We start from the raw sequence: 21,899 nt of genomic DNA on the forward strand, positions 1-21,899 counted from the left end.
TGCTTTATTGCTGCTGTGCGCTATCAGAAATGAGTAAATGAGTGTGCTACATGAGATCACTTCTCTAAAGAATAGTAACAGAATTTTTTCCTTTGTTATTTTTTTCCTGCAATTATTATAAATAATATTGAGAAGCACTAGGCAGAGATTATACTACATTATTTGTGTTGGCAGCACCAAGTCTTAATTACACTAGAATTACAATTTTTGCCACCCACTTCCACACACCATGACCAGAACGCCATAACGCACAATGCAAGATTTAAGGCCACTCCAGACATATCAGTTATTGGTCTGCAGTGAATAGTTTTGTCTACAAAGTGAAGTATATGGACACACATCCTCTCTCTCTCTCTGTGTGTGTGTGTGTGTGTGTGTGTGTGTGTGTGTGTGTGTGTGTGTGTGTGTGTGTGAGCGCGCGCGCACGTGTCGTCGTCCTTCAGTACCAATGTGGTTCCAAATGATCCACTGTCACAAACATAGCAATAGCATCCACCTCCCGCCCTGATTGAAAGAGAAGTACGTGAGAAGTAAACATAGCAATCTAGATATTTTTGCGATCTTCAGAAGATATTTGTAGATATTTGTTTCAGTTCTAAGACAGGTTGTGTGGGCAATACTGAAACACCTGGATGACTTAATGTGTTGTTGGTCTACTTCAAGATCTCTGTTGGGAAGATAACTGTATAGGTTGTTTGCTAGTTCCAATTCCTCCTTTCCTCTTCTGCCCCCCCCCCCCCCCCCTCCTTTCCCGACTCTAATAGCTCAGAATTTTTCCACAATACCACAAGTAAAAACAGTGGTCTATCCAACTGCAGTACACATTTGATGTGGTTAGGCTGGTTTGAAAATAAAGTAATAATAAAAAATGTAAATTCATGATCAATTTATTGAATGTGGTTATAATTAATGTACTTTATGGAATGGAAGAGTTTATTTTTCACTGCACAAAATCTCGAATCTCAGAATGAAATTGGATATAGGTACTCTCATTTCCTGTTTGTATCACTTTTCACAATGTATTTATTCCTCATTTCAGTGTCAGCTGAAATCTAACTCTGCATAGATGGAATGTTCCAACTGGAACTAATGCCCATTGAGATCTACCATCGAGGAGCAGTGGGTATTAAAAAAAAAAAAAAAAGATTCTTCCACTAATCAAATAAGTTTTGTGGCGATATGTACTGAAAAAATTCTCTCAGTCTTCCAGCTGCATCAAGTGGTTTAAAATAGACAAGCTCTGGCTGAGTTTTCCTCAGCCATTTCAAGTGGTGACTGTCATCTGCTTTCTACTGCCACTATTATACAGCGGCAATGCCTTCTATGATGTCACTGGTGTTCATACCAATGCCATATAAGGTAATTTTTTTGTTGTGCACCCACCACAGCCGCTTCAACGTTCTGATGGCCGATTCCGCAGCCAAACTTAGCTGCAGGTCACCACCCTTATTGAAAGTGTGTTCACAAATTTTTATCTCAATCACTTTTTTATTTCACTACTGCAGAAATTATTAGTCCATGTAATAACGGATGTCTCGTCAAATGCACTCTGATGTCTGTTTTCTAGAGCATGTTCTGCTACCAACGAATTTGCAGGGTGCTGAAGGCGAAAGCATCTTTCATGTTCTACACAGTGCTGTTCAATAGTACATACAGTCTGTCCAACAGAAAACAGTCTGCACCCACACAGTATTTTACATATTCCTGGCACTCCCAAGCGTACATCACCATTCACATGCCTCATGGGTTGTTGAATTTTTGCTGGAGCCCTTACGATCGAATCAATTTTATGCCTTTTTTAGGAAGTGGCTAATCCTTCCCATTACTGAGCCACAGAACAGCAAAAAACATAAGCCTCTTTGAGCCCTCCGTCGGGTCCTTCTGCTTAGGAGTTTTCGAAAAAGAAAGATTAGTGGCTCCTAAAGAGGCATAAAATCAATTAGGTCTCTTCAGGACACATGAGGCCTGTTAAAGACACTGTAGGCCTTAGAACAGCAAGACTATATATAATTCTGTGCGAGTGTGAACAGTTTCATGACTGACATACTGTGTGTACTATTTAACAGTGCTATGTGGAACATGCTTTCACCTTCGGTACCCTGAGATATCAGCGATACCAGAGCCTGCTCTAGGAAACATACATCATATTGCACTCAATGAGACATCTGTTATTACATAGACCAGTAGTTTCTGGGATGGTTAACAAAAGAAGTGGTCAAGAAAATAATTTTCGACAACACCCTCAATAACGACGGTGGCCTGCAGCTAAGCAAGGCATGGGACCAGGCCACTGGAAGGTTGAAGTGGGTGCTTAATGTAAACATTACCTTATATGATACTAGAGTGATGACCAGTGATGTCACAGAAAGCAGTATAAGGACAGTAGCTGCAACCTAAAGACAGTCATCACTTGACAATAGCCAAGGAGTATTCAGCCGAAAGCTCATAGATTTTAAACCACTTGACATGGCTGGAAGCTCAAGAGAATTTTATCTGTATCTTATTGATTTAGTTTAGTTCAGTTAATGTTATATGACTTATGTCATCAATTACTTTTTAACTCTTTCTGTTCTTCATAGCTGTTTCTTGTCCTCTCAATTTTTGCCTCTACCATCTAGTTATTTTCAGTATAATACTTGTTGAAGCATCATTTCTTATATTTGAAGTTTCAGCATTCAGTAGATCATCATACATCTGTTTCTTACTTTTAGTTTAAATTCATCCTGTTTTACATTAAAATTATTTTAATCAGTGAAACTGGACTTGTGCCTAATGAGTTCGTTTCTTTCTACTGTGGTATCCAGCTTTAGTCTGCATTTTACTAGACAGTGGTCACTAGGCATTCTGAATTGGTTTAAGACTGCACAATCTGCGCAACTGTTTGCTGTTCCACAGCACACAGTCAACCTCATTTTTTAATTTTGTTTGACCCATTCTATGTCCACTTTCTATCTGGGCTTTTCTTGAAAATTTTGTCTGCAATGCACATTCAGCTTTTTTCAGTGAAATCCACTACCATGTCACCACTCTATTACCTCATATGAATTTGTGGTTTGCTACTGGAGAGTAATTATTCAACTGTGTCTCCATTTTTGCATTGAAGTCGCCCACTAATATTCCAAAGCACGGATTGCTTTAGTTCAATAGTTCTTGTAACTCCTCTAAACAATCTTTCTCTGCAAGATTAAGTCATAAAGTAACATTATTTCTGACAAGTACTCTTAATTTAGTACTGTTCTGTCACACATTTCTTCAATAGCACCAATTCACACGAAAGCGACCGAAACTGTTTAAAAGTTTTTTATTGGACCTTTTTTTACTGTTGAAATCTCAATTTCTGAATATTACACTCCAATTCCACTCCGAAGTGGGGCCACAGCCCTTTTTTGTTCTGTACTTCCTCATATTATTTATTCCTGCAGTATTTATTTCCAGTTTTATGCAGTCACAATATGGGGAATATTTTGGTGTTTTGCACATCCTGAACTGTACAAAAATGTGTGCATGGAAACAATGAAGTCCTAATGAAAGTTACAACTATCTGATAGGAAAACCATGCCCCAAGACAACATTTGTTTCCAGAACTGCTGATGAAGTCGCAGTGTATGATGCTTGTTTAGTTTTTAACTGTGCTAATCTTGGGAGACTACGGACTCTAAGGAGGTTAGGATTTGATCCAGGAGCTTTTACACTGTTGATATTGAATGAGGTCAGTAACAGGAGAATTGATGCAGCTGACATTGTTACTCAGTTTGAAAATCAAAACATGCAAAGAAAAGACTGCTTGAAGTTGAAGAGGAGAATGTACATGGTTTGTAGTACAGTGTGTTAACTTTTAGATGGCAGACATCTTGCTAGTCCTGAATCGGTAGAAGTCGGTAAACGTCGGGAGGCTTCGGTAGGCACGCAGTTTCGACTGCTGCCAACATTACGTAGCTGACTGTGTTGTACGAGGTAGCCATTGTCGTCTGCTTCGTTATTGTTTTGCGCTGTACTGTTCTGCATGTTTTTATTGTGCAGTTGTGCTAAACATTATCAAAATGAGTGAAGAGGCAGTTGCTGGCCAATCTCGGTAGTCGCCAACAACCCCTACCGGTAGGCCTACGGTTAGAAGGAAACCAGTATTACGTAGCGATGCTCGCAAAATTATATTGTGTGTGATTGAATGCTGCGAAAGGGAAAGGGAGCAGAAAAAATTGCTTCACCCCATTTACAAACCTTCAGTGAGAGCTGCTACATACACAGGACAAAGCATGCGTACCATTGGAAGATGGAAAAATATATCTAAAAACAAAGATGATGTGACTTACCAAACGAAAACGCTGGCGGGTCGAAGACACACAAACAAACACAAACATACACACAAAATTCAAGCTTTTGCAACAAACTGTTGCCTCATCAGGAAAGAAGGAAGGAGAGGAAAAGAGGAAAGGATGTGTGTTTTAAGGGAGAGGGTAAGGAGTCATTCCAATTCCGGGAGCGGTAGGTCTTTCCGCTCCCGGGATTGGAATGATTCCTTACCCTCTCCCTTAAAACCCACATCCTTTCATCTTTCCCTCTCCTTCCCTCTTTCCTGATGAGGCAACAGTTTGTTGCGAAAGCCTGAATTTTGTGTGTATGTTTGTATTTGTTTGTGTGTCTATCGACCTGCCAGCGCTTTCGTTTGGTAAGTCACATCATCTTTGTTTTTAGAGATATATATATATATTCCAGTTTCGTTTAGAACAACATTTAAAGCGAGTTTTACTTCCAAGCCTTTCGTCTGCTTTCGTGTAACCATGATGCGCAATTTGTAGTGCCAGCACTGTAACTGCACAACTCTGCCGTCTTACAGTTAACGCGCTGTAGTTCATCCATATAAGGTAAGGCCTAATACAAACGAAGTCAAATTTTTGATTCAGATTTCCTGTGACTAACATTTTGGCAACTTTATGTATCTTTTCCTTGTAAAGCAGTGACATTATAGTACTGAAAATTGGTGTGCAATTACTCAATATTATAGTGAAACATTCTTGGAAAGAATTTTTCATTTACTACAATAGTAAGAGAACAACCATAAGCCCTACAACTTTATTTGTTTGTTTGTGTTTTTTAAGCTTTCAGGTATTCAAATTACGTCCCCAACACAATCAGACAAACCTTTTCATCCCGTCTGGCAAGTCTACTCTGAGCTGGTGTTCTGGATGGCTTTCCTGAACTCTCCCCATTTCCTAAACCTTTCCTGTTCTTTTCCTTCATTCATCTTTTCCTTCCTCTACAACCTTTCTACTAGCAAGAGCCACTGCCTCTGAAAGCTTACACATTACTTAGCCTTTATATATGTTTTCTCCTGCCACCACTTGGTGGGTGGATTTAACACACAAACTTACACAGAGCAGGGGGGGGGGGGGGGGGGCTGTCATCTCCGAGCAGCAACAGCATGTTTGCAAGTGCATCTCAAGTAAGCAGTGATGTTTGCTATGGTTGATGTATTTCACTTGGCATTGAAGTGTTGCTATATCGGCTATCCACTCAGTTAAATGCAACGCGCAACCATGGTGGGTCACTTCACAAGTGCTAAAATGCTGCACATGTAATGCAATGTTGGAAGCTGTTGCCATCAGGTGTGGTGGGGCCATGAGATGCTATGTCCACAGGTCATTTTAAATGACCAATGACTGTACTGTGGGTGACAACATGTGTTGTAGCCCTGAATTTACACTCATGTCCTAACCTAACAACAACCTCTTGATGTGCAATGTACCCAAGAAAAATTGTGGTCAGCAACTCGCAGCATTATCATGCTCACTTTGCTTACAGCTTTCAAAGCTGACTTGTACAAGCAATTAAAGACAGAAAAATATTCAGTTTCAGCTCCTAAAGTGGACTGTAACTTCTCACTTTTCTTACACGAGCTTATGCAATACTGACCAATGAGCAGTCCTGGATGGAACTCATTTGCTGCTAATAGGCAACACATGCAGATCCCAAAAGGAAGAAGAATGACAGCATGAACAATAAGAGCAAAGAGAAAAAAGTCAATACAATGATGAAAATGATACAACAAAAGATTAAAAATAAAAAATTAGATTCAAACCAATTGATGTAAAATGTCAATTTAGTGGATTTAAAAAAGTAAAAAAAAATTATAACCTGCAATATTCTAACCCACATACCTTTATACAGTGGACTGTGCTGCGGAAGAGATTGAGTTTATGTTGTTACATCTCTGTTTATACAGAAACAGCAGCAGCTTTTAATCTCTGCCTTCAAAAGGTTTTGTTTTGCACTATTTCGTAAGAAGTTTACCTACTGCAGGCCAATCTCGGTGATGATAACTGAATATCCAAACACAATGTGAAGAACAGCCAGACAAGGAATTCGGATTTGACTATTTCTTGTGACAGTTTGGCAACAGCGAATGGTTCAAGTGTGACTTTGAGCACTCTGATTGGAGGAATACACTTCCAACATATGAAGTATCCTCCAGGCGGAGGAGGGGGAGGGGCGTCCAGGCAGAGGAGGGGGAGGGGCGTCCAGGCAGAGGAGGGGGAGGGGCGTCCAGGCAGAGGAGGGGGAGGGGCGTCCAGGCAGAGGAGGGGGAGGGGCGTCCAGGCAGAGGAGGGGGAGGGGCGTCCAGGCAGAGGAGGGGGAGGGGCGTCCAGGCAGAGGAGGGGGAGGGGCGTCCAGGCAGAGGAGGGGGAGGGGCGTCCAGGCAGAGGAGGGGGAGGGGCGTCCAGGCAGAGGAGGGGGAGGGGCGTCCAGGCAGAGGAGGGGGAGGGGCGTCCAGGCAGAGGAGGGGGAGGGGCGTCCAGGCAGAGGAGGGGGAGGGGCGTCCAGGCAGAGGAGGGGGAGGGGCGTCCAGGCAGAGGAGGGGGAGGGGCGTCCAGGCAGAGGAGGGGGAGGGGCGTCCAGGCAGAGGAGGGGGAGGGGCGTCCAGGCAGAGGAGGGGGAGGGGCGTCCAGGCAGAGGAGGGGGAGGGGCGTCCAGGCAGAGGAGGGGGAGGGGCGTCCAGGCAGAGGAGGGGGAGGGGCGTCCAGGCAGAGGAGGGGGAGGGGCGTCCAGGCAGAGGAGGGGGAGGGGCGTCCAGGCAGAGGAGGGGGAGGGGCGTCCAGGCAGAGGAGGGGGAGGGGCGTCCAGGCAGAGGAGGGGGAGGGGCGTCCAGGCAGAGGGAGAGGGGCGCCTGGGAGGAGGGGTGTGTCTCACAGCGGGTTGTGCTGAGGGAGAAGGGGTGTGTTGTGTGGAGTGGATGGGGTGTGCTGGGGTAGGGGAGCTAGGTTGGTGGCCATTTCCTTTATAACAAGTAACTCTCTTGCAACGGAGTATGAAGTTATCTTTGTTTGGTATGTTCTTTTACAACTCTCATTTCTTGCCTCTTTACATAAAACTAAATCTTAATAACCATCCTTACTGTTGTTTCCTTTTATAATTAGCAAAGCAAATATATAAGACAGAAAGATCAATAAGGAATATAGCATTACTTGAGTGTAACACTTACCTTTGAGCTGTGTGTTTTCAATTGCAAACATATTGAGCGCCAGCAACTGTAGGAACCTATTGGCATTGAGTGGTACTGGAGAATGCTGTAAAAGTGCTCGAAACTCCCGCAACATCTGAACTGCCGATTCCTGGAATGTTTCCATCCTGCAAAAATGTATTATTCACCTTAAGTATTAGGAATTATGGTATGATCTTAAAGATGAATATACATTATGAAACAAAATCTTACTTCTAGATAAGTATGCAACATAATATTTTTGTCAATATATTGTACTGGTTATGTGTTTCTTTCCTCTTTTTTCCAAGTTCATTTAAGACTAGTTTTGTTAGGTTTTGTATGGCACTGTCCATTTAGTGACAACACTGAAGACTCTGAGTTACACATTTTACTCAAGTATGATGATGAAGACAGTTATCAACAAAAATAGATACTTTAAAAGTAAAATAAACTCTAGTATCTGTATTATAGTTGACACAGTGTGATATAATTTGGAAGAAGGATAAATTCCTTCACAGGACTGTAGGCAAAGATAATGAAAGTCAGTGAAAATGTAAATTCAGATGGCAAGATGTTATACAAATGAAACTATATGGTTCCACAAATGTTTTCAAGTCTCAAACTTCTATGATGTATACATCCAGACTGAAACCTTGGTAAAGATTTTCATTTGTCACTTCATTCTGCATATATAGATGATGTATAGTCAACTAAATAAAACTGTTCTCACAACATTATAGACGGAAGTATAGGGTGTTGACAGTGATCGTGAAATAGGAATTTAAACGACAGTGCTAGATGCAGTCTGAACTAGCTGTTAGCATGACTAAGCAAGTAAATCATGGCTGAAGTGAGTGATTATCAGTTGGTAAAACAGAGATCAGATGTGCCATTGGGCTAATATTTTTTTATCCCCCTCGTCACATCAGGCAATGGCCTTTCTGTAGCAGGTTCTCTCATCGTGATAAGTACAACACTAGTGTATATTATTTGCAGTCTTCAAGAGAACTACTGTAGTATGAGCTAATAAAAACTGTATCACTCACAAAATTTAAAACTAACCTTATCATAGTTATGTTAAGGGCTTTCCTTTTATAGGATCGAGAGAATATGATTATTTTGAGGAGAAAGTGAATTTAGATGAATCAGAATTCTTGCAAAACTTTATCTTTTAGGTAGCATGTATTTCAAATGTAAGCAAGAGTAAATAATCAAATAATTATTCAGTTTCCTGGCATAAATAAAACTGATAATCATTAATTTTTCCTGAAATATCACATTCAAATGTAAGCAAAGGCTCAACAGCAATGCTTTTGGCCTTTTATTCCGCAACACTAAAATTCATTCTCTCATTAAACTTTGAACACCATCAGGTCCAGATTAAGTTCTCAAAGAAGTAACAGTCTCTATACATAAAACTCCTATGAGGAGTAAAAGACAGAATGAGAAAGCAGATGCAGCAGAAAAAAATCACTCAGATGAAACTGAATAAGAGAGAATAACTGTTTAATAATGAGCTAATAAACTCTGGCATCAACGTAACATGAGGGTCACTCACAAAGTAAGTTCCGTTTCTATTTCTATCCACGGCAGCACTATGATCGCAGTTCCTAGCAAGCACGGCAGTTACTCTGACTCAAGGAGAAGATACGTACGCCATTTTCAGATCGCTCCTGCCTTCGTGCGCTTTGTAGTGGTTCTTTATAATGTCAGCAGTAATTGAAAATGCTGCCGTGTGTGGAATCAGATCTGTGATTTGTTTTCTAAATGCAAAGAAAGGAAATTCATTGGCAAATCTGCGAGGTTTATGGACAAAATGCTATGAGTGATTCAATAGTAGAAGATGGGTCAGACTGTTCAATGAAGGACGTGATCAAGTGCACAATGAAGAACGAAGTGGTTACTAATGAAATGGTTCACACAATTGAAGAGGAGATTAAGCTCAACTGTAAGTTACACTTAGTGCCCTTGCTATGGAAGTTCCACAAATCTCACGATCACTACTTCATGAAATTGTTACTGAAAAACTGAAATTTTGAAAACTTTGCTCACATTGGGTACCCAAAATTCTTACTGAACAACAGAAAAAACAATTGATGGCCAGTGTACTTCAGTTTTTGACACACTACAATGAAGAAGGCAATGGTTTTCTTTCTCAGATAGTCACAGGGAATGAAACTTGGGTATCTTACGACACCCCTGAAACAAAATGGCAATCAATAGATTGGATGTGCACCATTTTTTGGGACAGAAAAGGCATTTTGCTGATTGACCACGAGGTCAAACAACCAATGCACATGGTTACTGTGAGACCATTAAGAAATTGCTCGGTGCAATACAGAACAAGTGTCGAGGATTACTGTCAAAAGATGTTTTTTTTTCCACGATAATGCCCGACCTCACATGGCGAATGTGACCAAACAACTCTTACAGGAATTTCACTGGGATGCATTTGATCATTCTATGTACAGTCTGGACCTCACTCCTAGCGACTTTCATCTCTTCTTACATCTAAAATCTGTCCTTGGTGGTCAACACTTCAACGATGATGACGAGCTGAAAGAACATGTTACTACATGGTTGAGATGAAAGGCGTAGCAGAATCAATGGAGTCAGAAGCGAAGTTTTTGTTCCTGAGAAAGAAAAAGAGAAAACACAAGGAACTAAACATTTCAGTCATTCATTTGATTGAGGACAATGTTCAGAGTTGCAACCTGAAGAAGAAGAAGAAGAAGAGACTGAATGCGTATTCTGCAGTGGTACTTTTTCTTAAAACTATAACAGAAAAATGGACATAGTGCTTGGAATGCTACCCTTGGGCTCCCAAAGAATGTTAACTTGAAAAAGAGCTTTCTTATGCCCTGATAGCACTTTTTTAGTGCAATAAATGTAGAAAATGTTGGAGAGCCAGTAAAAAAGAGAATTCTATTGTTATTGTTTTTACCTGCACTTATATTGGTTGATACTAAGGGTTGTCTCTGATTGCCTCACTTTAGGACACCATTTCTATTTCGATTCAAATAGACTTGTTTATGCTTTTTCTCAAATTTGCACTATTAGGTGTTGATAGCACGAATTCAATAAATACAATTTAAAGTAAAATGAGTTCACCTATAATTCCAATTAACAAACATACACTTACATCAAATGTTGTAACATAAAGCAGAGTAATGTGAGAGGGGGGAAATTTCAAAGAGGCTAGTATGAGGTTCATCCGCCACTGCCATGGATTACCTGCCTCACTGGATGAGGCATGAAGGTGCTCAGCCTCCGGAGATACATCCCATTGCCACGAGACTTTATCATGTACACAGTGCTACATCCCACAGTTGAGTCAGGTGCGCAATGGGCTGTTGTCAGCCATGACATTTCATTGAACCTCATAATTTTTTCATGTGATTCAAGTCTGGCAATCAAACAGGCCACTCGACCAAATCAACATCAGCCTGTTGCGAAAATTATTTCTGAATGATTCGACTCATGCAAACAGGTCACTGGTGCTGCTAGAATTGAATCACTTCACTGGGATAGGGCACCCACCCACTCAGCACCACAGTATGTTTCGTGATGTACACATACTGACATGTGGCAAGTTGACCATAAAATCTATGAAGTATTCCTGACCCATCTGACGACATCTATCCCCATCATGAGACTGTGATGCATCCAACTTGTGGGTATTGCGCCATGTACTGCGCTCCGGGTGACCTGTAAATCATTACCAGACCCTCGTTCAATGAGCTAAAGATTGACTCATCTGAAAAGATGATGTGATGCCAGTCACAAACTGCATCCAATTCAACAAAAGCAAGCCTGAAACAACTGATTTATTAATTTTTTAAAGTACCGGTGGCCTCTGCATGAAATCACTAATGCTACTTCAAGACACAGACATCTAGTGAATAACTGAAATACTTCTATGAATGAAGTGCATTGTAGCAATCAATCACTTACAGTGTTTAAAGTAATAGGTGGTGTGGAGATTGTGCTACATGATAATAAGATATTGTGAAGTGTTTCTTTTTATAGTGATCTTACTGAGGAGATCACTGTCAGTGAAAGTAGTATACCTGAAGTTATTGTAATGTAGTTTCGATTTTGTACTACTGCTATTATGAGTGGTTTCCAAATAAAACTACTGGAGCAGTATCACCTGAAATTTATTAAATTTTGGGCCCACTTTTGCTCGTTATTTAGGACGATAATTTGTTTCAGGCATTATGATTTCGTGAAAGTTTTCAGATTCGTGATTGTGTCTAGGAAAAATGCAAAATTGCTTACAAATGTTTGTCAGGAAATGACAATGGTTGAAAACTTTATGTTGCAATGGCTCAAAGATGAAATTACAGCCTTAAAACAATTGATTGATTGCTTTTTGTCAATTTCTTCTTATTCTCATTGCTTAGTATGATGATAAAGATTATTTTTGTGAAATACAGTGGAATCTTATTAGTATCTTCCTCATTATTGCATTTTGCTGCATAGTACGTCCATTTCTGGGAACCCCAGTCCCAACTGCATTAAACACTTGTTAACGCAGCTCATTTATATGTTCTCCTTTCCCAAGTAGTGCATCCAAATATGGCAGTGTTTTTCATTGCCAGCAACTATGCACATCACAAGCTATGATAGAAAAGACCAATTTGATACGTGGAAATACAGTACAGTAGGGCCATTCTACATCAAAGAGACCAATATTAAAAAGTGCCCCCATGCGACCATCTCCAAATCTAATGAAACTTGATGTGAAGATTATATATGGTCTTTGATGGATATACACCACATTTCAATTCAGTATCTTCAGTGGTTGAATTTTTAGGGACTTTTAAAGAGAACCTATTCACCTTTGCATCATGTATGAGGGTGCAGATGTGCCTAGTTTGCTAGGATTTTTTTTTTTTTAGAAGCTCTAGCACACATTTAGTCATTTGCTTTAACATACATTGGCAACTTTCTATGCTGAATCACACCATGCCAAAAATTTGGGATTTAGCCCAACTAAAGCCTCTAAAGTGTCTAAAAACTTCATTGTGCTCTTCTGAAAGCCAAAGTTTGACTGACCACTGCTACTTTTCTTATGAACCAATCACACCATGACTTCAGAGGGTTATTCATTCCTATCTATTATGCCCGTATGTGGGTCAAATTTAACTAACATTGGATACCTAGAAGAAAAGATGTGCAAAGTTGACCAAAATATTCTGCATGCAAATATTAGGATATTTTTGAGGGAAATACCTCAACTGTGTCTTGTTCAATACTCCTCTTCTTACCATAGCTGGAAAGAGCATGCTTTAAGTTTTCAAAGCTACTTTGTTTAATTTCTGGACCTTGCATATTGATGAGTAAGAAAACTTATTCAAAAGTGGGGAAAATGGACTATCGGTAAATACAAAAAAATTGATACAATTTGAAGTTGTAAACCAAAAAATATGTAATTGTAGTGTCTTTTAATAGTATAAGATTTGCCTGCACTTTAGGGAATGTAACTGTGCTAATAAGTGTTTTTACATTATTTTACAGTATAGAATATAAATATAATAAAACCTCAGAAAATGCTCTTAAGATCATAAAATCTAGATGATCATAATGGAATGTTATGTTGTTTAGAACATTTTAACCCTACAATGCATAGTAGTGTATCTGTGCATTGTCACTCAGTTTCCAACGACATTATGAAGCAGCAATAGCTTTTTAAGGCTCTATCCTTGCAGCAGTGATCCTCTGTTGAAATACCACCTTCAATTGTTGCTTTCATTATTGGAAATTTTCAGTGTGGCAATCTTCTGTGAGGTGTAATCTTTGGTATTGATGTTGTACAGTCTTATTATTGAGTACTGACTGTTTGAATAATCAATAATCATTGTTGTAGCTGAAGGTAAGCACTAAATCAATATGTTTTGATGGCCTAATTTGTATATGTTATTTAGAAACAAGACTGAATCTTCTATGCTTAAAACCTGGATATTCATAAGCTTTCAAAATTGCTTGTTAGAGGTTAATAAACTATTGTATAAAATGAACTACGAGACCCCCACACCCAGCTACTTTGATGATTGTCGTAAGTCATCACCATTCTATTATGAGAAAAGTCAACTACAATCAGTTAAGGAAATGTCAACAATGGGCAAGGAGCTTCTATGACGAAGGTCTGGGCTTGAATTTACTGCATATGGTCAAATTTGTCCATTCCATAATGTCTTGTTGATGACAAAATTTCATTTCCTGCAGAAGACTGGCTACAACTCATTTGGTAAAGAAAAAGTGTAACCTAGAAGACTTTAACAGCAGTGACCATTGCAATGCCTGATAGGTTGAAGTTACTGATTAATGTTTTTAAACCTGATCAGAAAATTTGTACCAAATGTAGACAAGAAATGGGCCAGAAAGAATCATCCCACCAGGATAAGCAAGAATCACCGTCCACTGAAGACATGGATGTAGTTGCTTTACTGCTAAGACTTCATTATCATCACTTGGAGAGTCACCATTAAAGGTTCAATGGATCAGCGAAAGGGATTCAATGGGATACATGAAGCGCAAAGTTCTGAAAGCCCAAGATAGCATTACTACGGTAACTGTCACAGCTGCTGGCGTGAGTCTCATAGATATTGCTCAAATACAAACAGAAGAGTGCCAAAAATTTAAAGATATGGATATAAGAACTTAATATGGTCCCAAACAGCTGGACTATTGAAAAAACGGCTAAAGAATTTGCTCTTTCAACTAAAATGGAGAAGAAGTCGAGGAAACTAAAGATAGAAGATGGGATTTTGGCAACAAGTGCAAATGGGAAAAAGCTCAACGATAAAGTAAAACAAAATGTCCTCAGTGTTTTGAAGATGATGAGTTTTCTTGTTTGTGCCCAAGCTAACAGGATTGTGCTGCAGTAAAAATAAATAATAAAAAGATTCAAAAGCAGAAACATCTGCTCCTTTGAAACCTGAAAGAAATGTTCATTGCTTATTGTATGCAATATGGAAATCAACTGAGATTCTCAAAATTTTGTAAGTTCTCCCTGAAATCATGAACTGCAGTTGGCACTTCTGAATCACATTCAATACGTGTATGTGTAATTCATCAAAATGTCAAATTAATGTTGGCTTCAGAAACATCCATCCAAGATGACTATAAGCTTTTGAGGGAAAAAACTGTATGCAGTTTGGAATCAAAAGATTGTACGCTGCAATGGTGTGTGGAATGTCCAGGAAAAATACAACAAGAGGCTTTTCTCGAAGATGATTTAAAAGACTATAACCCTGAAGAAACAATGTAATACCAATACTATATCCATACTGACAGACACACACTGGAGGCATGTCAGAGAACTGTTGAAGATTTCATGGAGACACTGATTTTGAAAATTACTGGTTTAAGGAGCCATCCTTTGTGACAAAACACTAAAGCTTATACCTTAAGCAGCTAAAAATAAATCATGCAGAAAATGAATTAATTATATTGATGTATTTTGCTGAGAATTATTCATTTGTTGTTGAAGATGCTGTGCAAGGATTTAATTGGGGGAATAGTCAGGCCACACTACATCCATTAGTTATCTATTTTGGTGACAAAGAATGCCACAGTACTAGCATTTGTATGACCAGTGACTGTCCCCATCATCATACCATTGCTGTCCATGCCTTTCAAATAAAGTTAATAGAATATTTCACATGGACAAGAAATGTCCTCATCAGCTTTATGCACCCACATGGTTGTGCTCATTCCTTGCACTGGCCAGCTGCTAGAGACACCAGTTGGATTCCTGAGCAACATATTCATGACTTTAGAAGCACAATCACCATCGTCATCAGGAAGACAAAACACTTTTGCTCAACCTATCCTTGACAAAACTGTAGAACTATTTGATCAAAAATGGAATGACTCTTAAGTGTTTTTTGTTTCGCAAATTTACTGTGTTGTGTATTACACTTGTTTGATGGCATATGTTAAATTAATGTTTGAAACTGATTTATATACTAAAAAAAAAATTACTTGTGGGACTTAATGAGCAAAATATTTCACTTTTCAATCTTCTCAAAGTGCTAAAATAATAACTTTTGAAATGTATTCTTACCCAGCAATACGGTAGATCCAGAAATTGAACTACGAGGGTGAGTCAAATGAAAACCTTAAATATTTTTTTAAAATATTATTTATTGTGCGGAAGTGGTACAAAGCTGTATCACTTTTCAACATAATCTCCCCCACACTCAATGCAAGTCCTCCAGTGCTTACAAAGTGCATAAATTCCTTTAGAAAAAAAATTCTTTTGGTAGTCCACGCAACCACTCGTGCACCGCGTGGCATACCTCTTCATCACAACAGAACTTCTTTCCTTCCATCGCGTCTTTGAGTGGTCCAAACATACGGATATCACTAGGGGGCAAGGTCTGGTGAGTATGGTGTATGAGGAAGACACTCAAAATGCAGGTCTGTGATTGTTGCACAGTGTGGGGCCTTGCATTGTCATGTTGCAAAAGGACACCTGCTGACAGTAATCCATGTCGCTTTGATTTGATTGCAGGCTGCAGATGATTATTAGATCTGTGTATGATGCACTGGTGACAGTGGTCCCTCTAGGCATGTAATGCTCCAAAATGACGCCTTTTTCATCCCAAAAGAGAGTCAGCATAACCTTCCCTGCTGATGGTTCCATTCAAAACTTCTTCGGTTTTGGTGATGAGGAATGGCGCCATTCCTTGCTCGCTCTCTTCATTTCCGGTTGGTTGAAGTGAACCCAGGTTTCGTCCCCAGTAACGATTCTTGCAAGGAAGCCATCACCTTCTCATTCAAAGTGTCGAAGAAGTTCTTCACAAGCATCAACACGTCGCTCTCTCATTTCAGGAGTCAGCTGCTGTGGTACCCATCTTGCAGACACTTTGTGAAACTGGAGCACATCACGCACAATGCGATGTGCTGACCCATGACTAATCTGTAAACATGCTACATTGTCATTCAGTGTCACTTGGCGGTTTTCCTTCACTATGGCTTCAACTACTGCAATGTTCTGTGGAGTCACAACTCGTGCCTGACCTGGACAAGGAGCATCTTCCACTGAAGTCACACCATTTGCAAACTTCCTACTCCATTCGTAGACTTGCTGCTGTGGCAAACATGCATCACCATACTGAACCTCCATTCATCGATGAATTTCAATAGGTTTCACACCTTCAATACGCAAAAACCTTCCTGGTGCAAGTCGCAAGTGGGGTGGCCATCTTTATACTGATACTGCGACGGTATGTGTGCATCTGCACTATGCTGCCACCTACAGGCCATTCTGCACGCTGCTTGTAGCACGCTTACCAACTTACAGGATAACTGCAAAAATTTCAATTTGTTATAACAAATTTAAGGTTTTCATTTGACTCACCCTTGTATATAGCTTTGAAAGCTTAAAGCATGCTCTTTCAAGCTGTAACAAGAAAAAGAGGATTGAACCAAACACAGTTGGGATATGGTACTACACACCAATCCCATTTTCCAAAATATAAATTCCAAAACAAGACATCACTGCGAATTATCATTACAACAACAGGAGCAGCGAGCTAGCCAGTGACATCACAGGCATCACATGACTTGAATAGAGCGTTTTTGCAGGCGTTCAAATTATTTGAATTTCATTTCCATTTTTATAAAAGAATACCAAATTAAACAGGAAAAAAAGCTTGTTGGGAGCATACAAATGACATAATTAATCTTTTAAGACAATTTCTGGAAAACAGTCAAATACCTTATTCAGTTGCTGGTCTTTCTTTGTTCATGTACAGTACAGTGTGACTTCAGTGTCTGAGTAATTCTCAGTGCTTAATTTTCTTTTTTGTTTTGAAAAGGGAGCCAGTATGCCATGAATAAGAAAATAGTGAGGCATTTCACTAATGAAGAGAAGTGGAACATTATTCAGGAACTGGACAAAAATCCACACATCAAACATGTTGATGCTGCACAAAAACTGAACATTCCTCCGTTTACATTAAACACAATAGTAAGCAAGAGAAAAATAATTGAAGCTGCATGTGTGGAAGGAGGAATCAGCAAAGGGAAAGTGTGCTTGACGATCAGTTTCTAGAACTTGAAAGTTTCCTGCTGAATGGTTTAAGCAAACTCGCACAGCGTAAACTCCAGTTGATGTGGTACTGTGGTTCGTGCTAAAACTACTTATTTGGTACAAAAGTTTGGACTCAAAGATTTCAAGCCACTCTATGGGTAGATTGAGCAGATTAAGAGCCGACAAAATTTAGGGTATAAAATGTGCTCGAGGTACAGCAGAAAATTCAGCAAAGAGAGACTGACTGTTCTGTCATGTTACAGTGCAAGTGGAATAGAAAAGTTGGTGCCACTAATAACTGGCACAGCGAAAAATTCACAATGTTTCAAAAATGTGCAGACATTCCAAAAACAAATATACATTTAATACGAAAGCATTGGTAATGAGAAGTATATTTGACAAATATTTGCACAATTTGGATACAAGGTTGGGTGTCAGAAACAGATCAATCGTCCTCTTTATTGACCAATGTGCAGCACATCCTCAAGATGCATCGTATCTTCGTAATACAAAAATAGTGTTTTTTCCTGCCAATTGCACAAGCCACCTTCAGCCATTCAACCAAAGCATTATAAGATGCCTGAAACAAAAATACAGGAAAGTTCTTTTACAGATGAGGCTGGCCTGTCTTCATAGTAAAATAAAAAAGGTGACGATCTTGGTTGCTGTATATTTTATGAGAAATGTGTGGGATTCCGTGCAAGCAATCACAATATCAAATTGTTTTCAGAAGGTCGGCTTTAATTGGATACTGCCCCTTACATGAGAGATCACATCAGAAAACAATGAATCTGTAGCTGAACAATGGCAGCAAATAATGGGGCCAGATGAAAATACCACATGCCTTAGTTTCGATACTTATGCTGAGCACGATGAAGGTGTTGCTGTCTGTCAGTCCATGACAACTGATAAAGTGTTGCAGGATCAGATGGCAGAAAACAAGAAAGTGAAGATGCGGATTGAATAGGCCCTTCACCAGTCCCCACGATGTTAAAAGCCATTGAAGCCATGGACACAATTAAACTTGTGTGTTAAGCTTTGAAGCTGATAAAGTAGTGCTGAAAGGTGATGAAGAGTTGAACGAGTTAATGAAGATAGCTATTACAATATGTGAATGAGGGTTGAAGAAACAAGCAACTACTGACATATTCTTCAAATGTCTGTGAAGACAAGACTATTCAGTGTAGTGTAGTTAATACCAGTAGTTTTAGCAATGCCAGTTTATATTACACTGTTCGACATGGGTTCTATTTCTGATATTAAAGTATGTGCTTCTACACCATTTTACTGTGGGAAATTCAAATATGTAAACAAAATATCGTTGTCAGGGATACTTTTTATGTAATATGTATATATATGTATATTCACAATTCATGGCAAACATAGAGATGTTATAGAGAAATACGGGTATGTTGCCGCATCCAGTAGTGATAGAACGTGATAATTTCTTGTGCAACAGCAGTTGGGAAGAGTCAGACATCATTAGGTTATCCCCGCCACACCTATGTCATTAAGACCACCTGAAACATCTCAGCAACTCGAACGGCGACAGCCGGTCGCTGCCTCGGCAGTAAAGCTTCACGCCTCCTAGGGGCAGATGCATCGAGTTTACAACAGTGGTGTTAGCCGCAATTTGTGTCAGTCTTAACAAGTGGGTGTTTTGGCTGTCAAGTAACTGTCTGTCATATTTCCGAGCATGGTTGAACTTTTTAGTTCCTGTGTGTAAACTGATTGAGCCTGGTGCTGAAGGTAAAACGACTGCTGGTTTTTACACATCAGCGTTCCTCTAGTTCCCTACTATTAATTTAATACAGGTGTATTACCAAAGTGGTATTTTTAAATTTTCAGAAATGCCACGTAGTCGTGGATGTCGATATAAGCCGAACAACTTCTGCTACATCTGTGGGAAGTTCACTTTTGCCAGAAACAGGAGGAAAATTTCTTCAGTCATAAAGAAAGCATACAAACAAGGTAGGAGACCAAGATAAATAATGGGCACCACATTTATGTTGTGCTACATGTTACTGCAAACTAATTCAGTGGCGGAAAGGTAAAGAGAATGGGGCGTTATTTGCTCTTCCCATGGTGTGGAGGGAGCATAAGGACCATGTTACTGATTGTTATTTCTGTCTAACAAAAATTCAGGGGTCTACAAACAAAAAGTCGAAGAGGCACATTGTTTACCCAGATCTGCATTCAGCGAGAATGCCAGTGCAGCACTCCGACAACCTTCCAGTACCTTCAAGAGCTCGAGGTCAAATTCCGAGTGACAGTGAAATAAGTAGTACTGAAGAAATCACAGATGATGATTCTTTATATCACTGCACAAGTGAGTCATCGCCACATTGTTAACACAGGCAGATTTAAATGATTTAGCACATGATCTAGGACTAAGTAAACAAAAGGCCAGGTGCTTGGTTCAAGATTACAAGAGTATAATCTACTGCACCAAAGTACTAAAATCAGTTTGTTCAGGCACAGAGAACATGCCTTTATCTTATTTTTCAACTGACAAAGCACCGACATTTTGCAATGACGTTGCTGGCCTGATGAAAGTGCTGAACATTTATATTTCACAGGAGTGGAGACTTTTCATAGATTCATCAAAAACAAGTCTGAAGGGTGTTTTGCTCCATAACGGAAATAAAATACCCTCTGTTCCAGTAGCTTACGCTAGTTTGACAAAACAGAATTACGAATTCGTACAAAGGATGCTAAATTCATTAAAATACAATGAAAACAAATGGAAAATATGTGCAGATTTCATGGTAATTGCTATGGTACTGGAAATGCAACAGGGCTACACAAAAGTATGCCTGTTTTCTTTGCGAGTGGGATAGTCGAAACCGAAATTCTCACTACGTGAAAAAGAAATGGCCTAGGTGAAGATGGAAAGTTGGCGAAAAGAATGTACAACGTGAAATTCTGGTAGCTCCTGAATATATACTACTTCCACTGCTTCACATCAAACTTGGCCTGATGAAACAATTCGTGAAGGCCATGGATCCAACAGGCGGTGGGTTTGCATGTCTAGCTACCAAATTGCCCCGACTTTCAGCTGCAAAAATAAAGGAAGGTGTATTTGTGGGCCCACAAAATCAGGGAGCTGCAGAAAGATGCAAGTTTTGAAGTATGTTTAACTGATAAAGAACCGCATGGGACTGCTTCAAGATGGTGTTGGAAAACTTCCTCAGAACAAGAAGAGCTACTAACTACAAAGCAATGGTGATGGATATGATCAAAGCATATCAGCATTTGGGGTGCAATATGACTTTGAAGGTACATATGATGGACTCTCATCTGGACTACTTCACAGAGAGTTGTAGTGACGTATCGGATGAACATGGGGAAAGATTCCATAAAGACATTTCTACCATAGAAAGGCGCTATGAAGGGAAGTGGGTACCTTCTATGTTAGCAGATTATTGCTGGAATATCATTCGAGAGAAGAAAGATTCACAATACAAGAGGAAAAAGTGATGTGCATTACAAGGCAATGGCGCATTGTTTGTCAATTTTCTGTAATTTCTCATGTTAAATAAATGCTTCAAAGTGTATACACAAAGGTTACTGTGTTATATGTTAGATCCCACCCTCCATCAATGTGATGAACTTATAACATCATAAAGATGTGCATTTGTTTGTCGAATTTCACCTCACGTTTGCTGCACTATATCAGAAACTGAAAAGAGAAATAAAATTGTGATTACTCATAAACTATCCCTGACAGAAAAAAAACAAAAAACTGTTTTCAATTCAGCACTCAAAATACAACTAGGATCACAATACGTTTTATCAGAAATAGAAAAAAGGTGTTTTTTTTTTTTTTTTTTTTTTTAGAACAGTGTTATCAGTAGTCATTCACTAATGGGAAAAAGTAAAATGAACAATGATGCTTTCTTTTAAGAACATCTGTGTAAATTCTGCCTCGCTTTGTGAATAAATAAAATCATCATATGTCAGGTTCGTATTAATTTATTTTTTATTTATTCAAACTGCTTTAGGTGGTGGTGTCATTTTACTAAACAGTTACTATATTTATACATAATGTTACGTTTTACAAGTTACATACCAGTATTGATGCCGTTAGCCACAGTAAAATTGAAATTAGATGTTACTGTGATTAACATGTACTGTATATGTAGGTATGTATCCACATATAAAAAAGTCAACTCAATTGAAATTTATTGTTGATGTACAAGTCTTTTAGGTATGTTCCTAAAATACGGACTAATAGTTTGGAGGCAAGAGGCTATGCTCTCACGTCATGTGACATACCTGAATTCCAATTGATGGTTTAAGTGTACATATCCGGCAGCTTGTATGTCACCAGTGTCACTTCACTTTAAAATATTTTTGCTTCCTGTACACTAA

General features: G+C 39.3%; 1 protein-coding gene across 1 annotated transcript in view; it reads right to left on the reverse strand.

The window, feature by feature from the left end:
- LOC124602110 (telomerase-binding protein EST1A) overlaps positions 1–21,899 on the reverse strand; it is a 338,716-nt gene that overhangs the window by 88,197 nt on the left and 228,620 nt on the right. Inside the window, exon 14 of the mRNA XM_047136296.1 lies at positions 7,478–7,623. Coding sequence (XP_046992252.1) covers positions 7,478–7,623 — 146 coding nt within the window. The remainder of the gene's footprint in view (positions 1–7,477; positions 7,624–21,899) is intronic.

This window comes from Schistocerca americana, chromosome 1 (genome assembly GCF_021461395.2).
Source record: "Schistocerca americana isolate TAMUIC-IGC-003095 chromosome 1, iqSchAmer2.1, whole genome shotgun sequence".
Classification (NCBI taxonomy): Eukaryota; Metazoa; Arthropoda; class Insecta; order Orthoptera; family Acrididae; genus Schistocerca; species Schistocerca americana.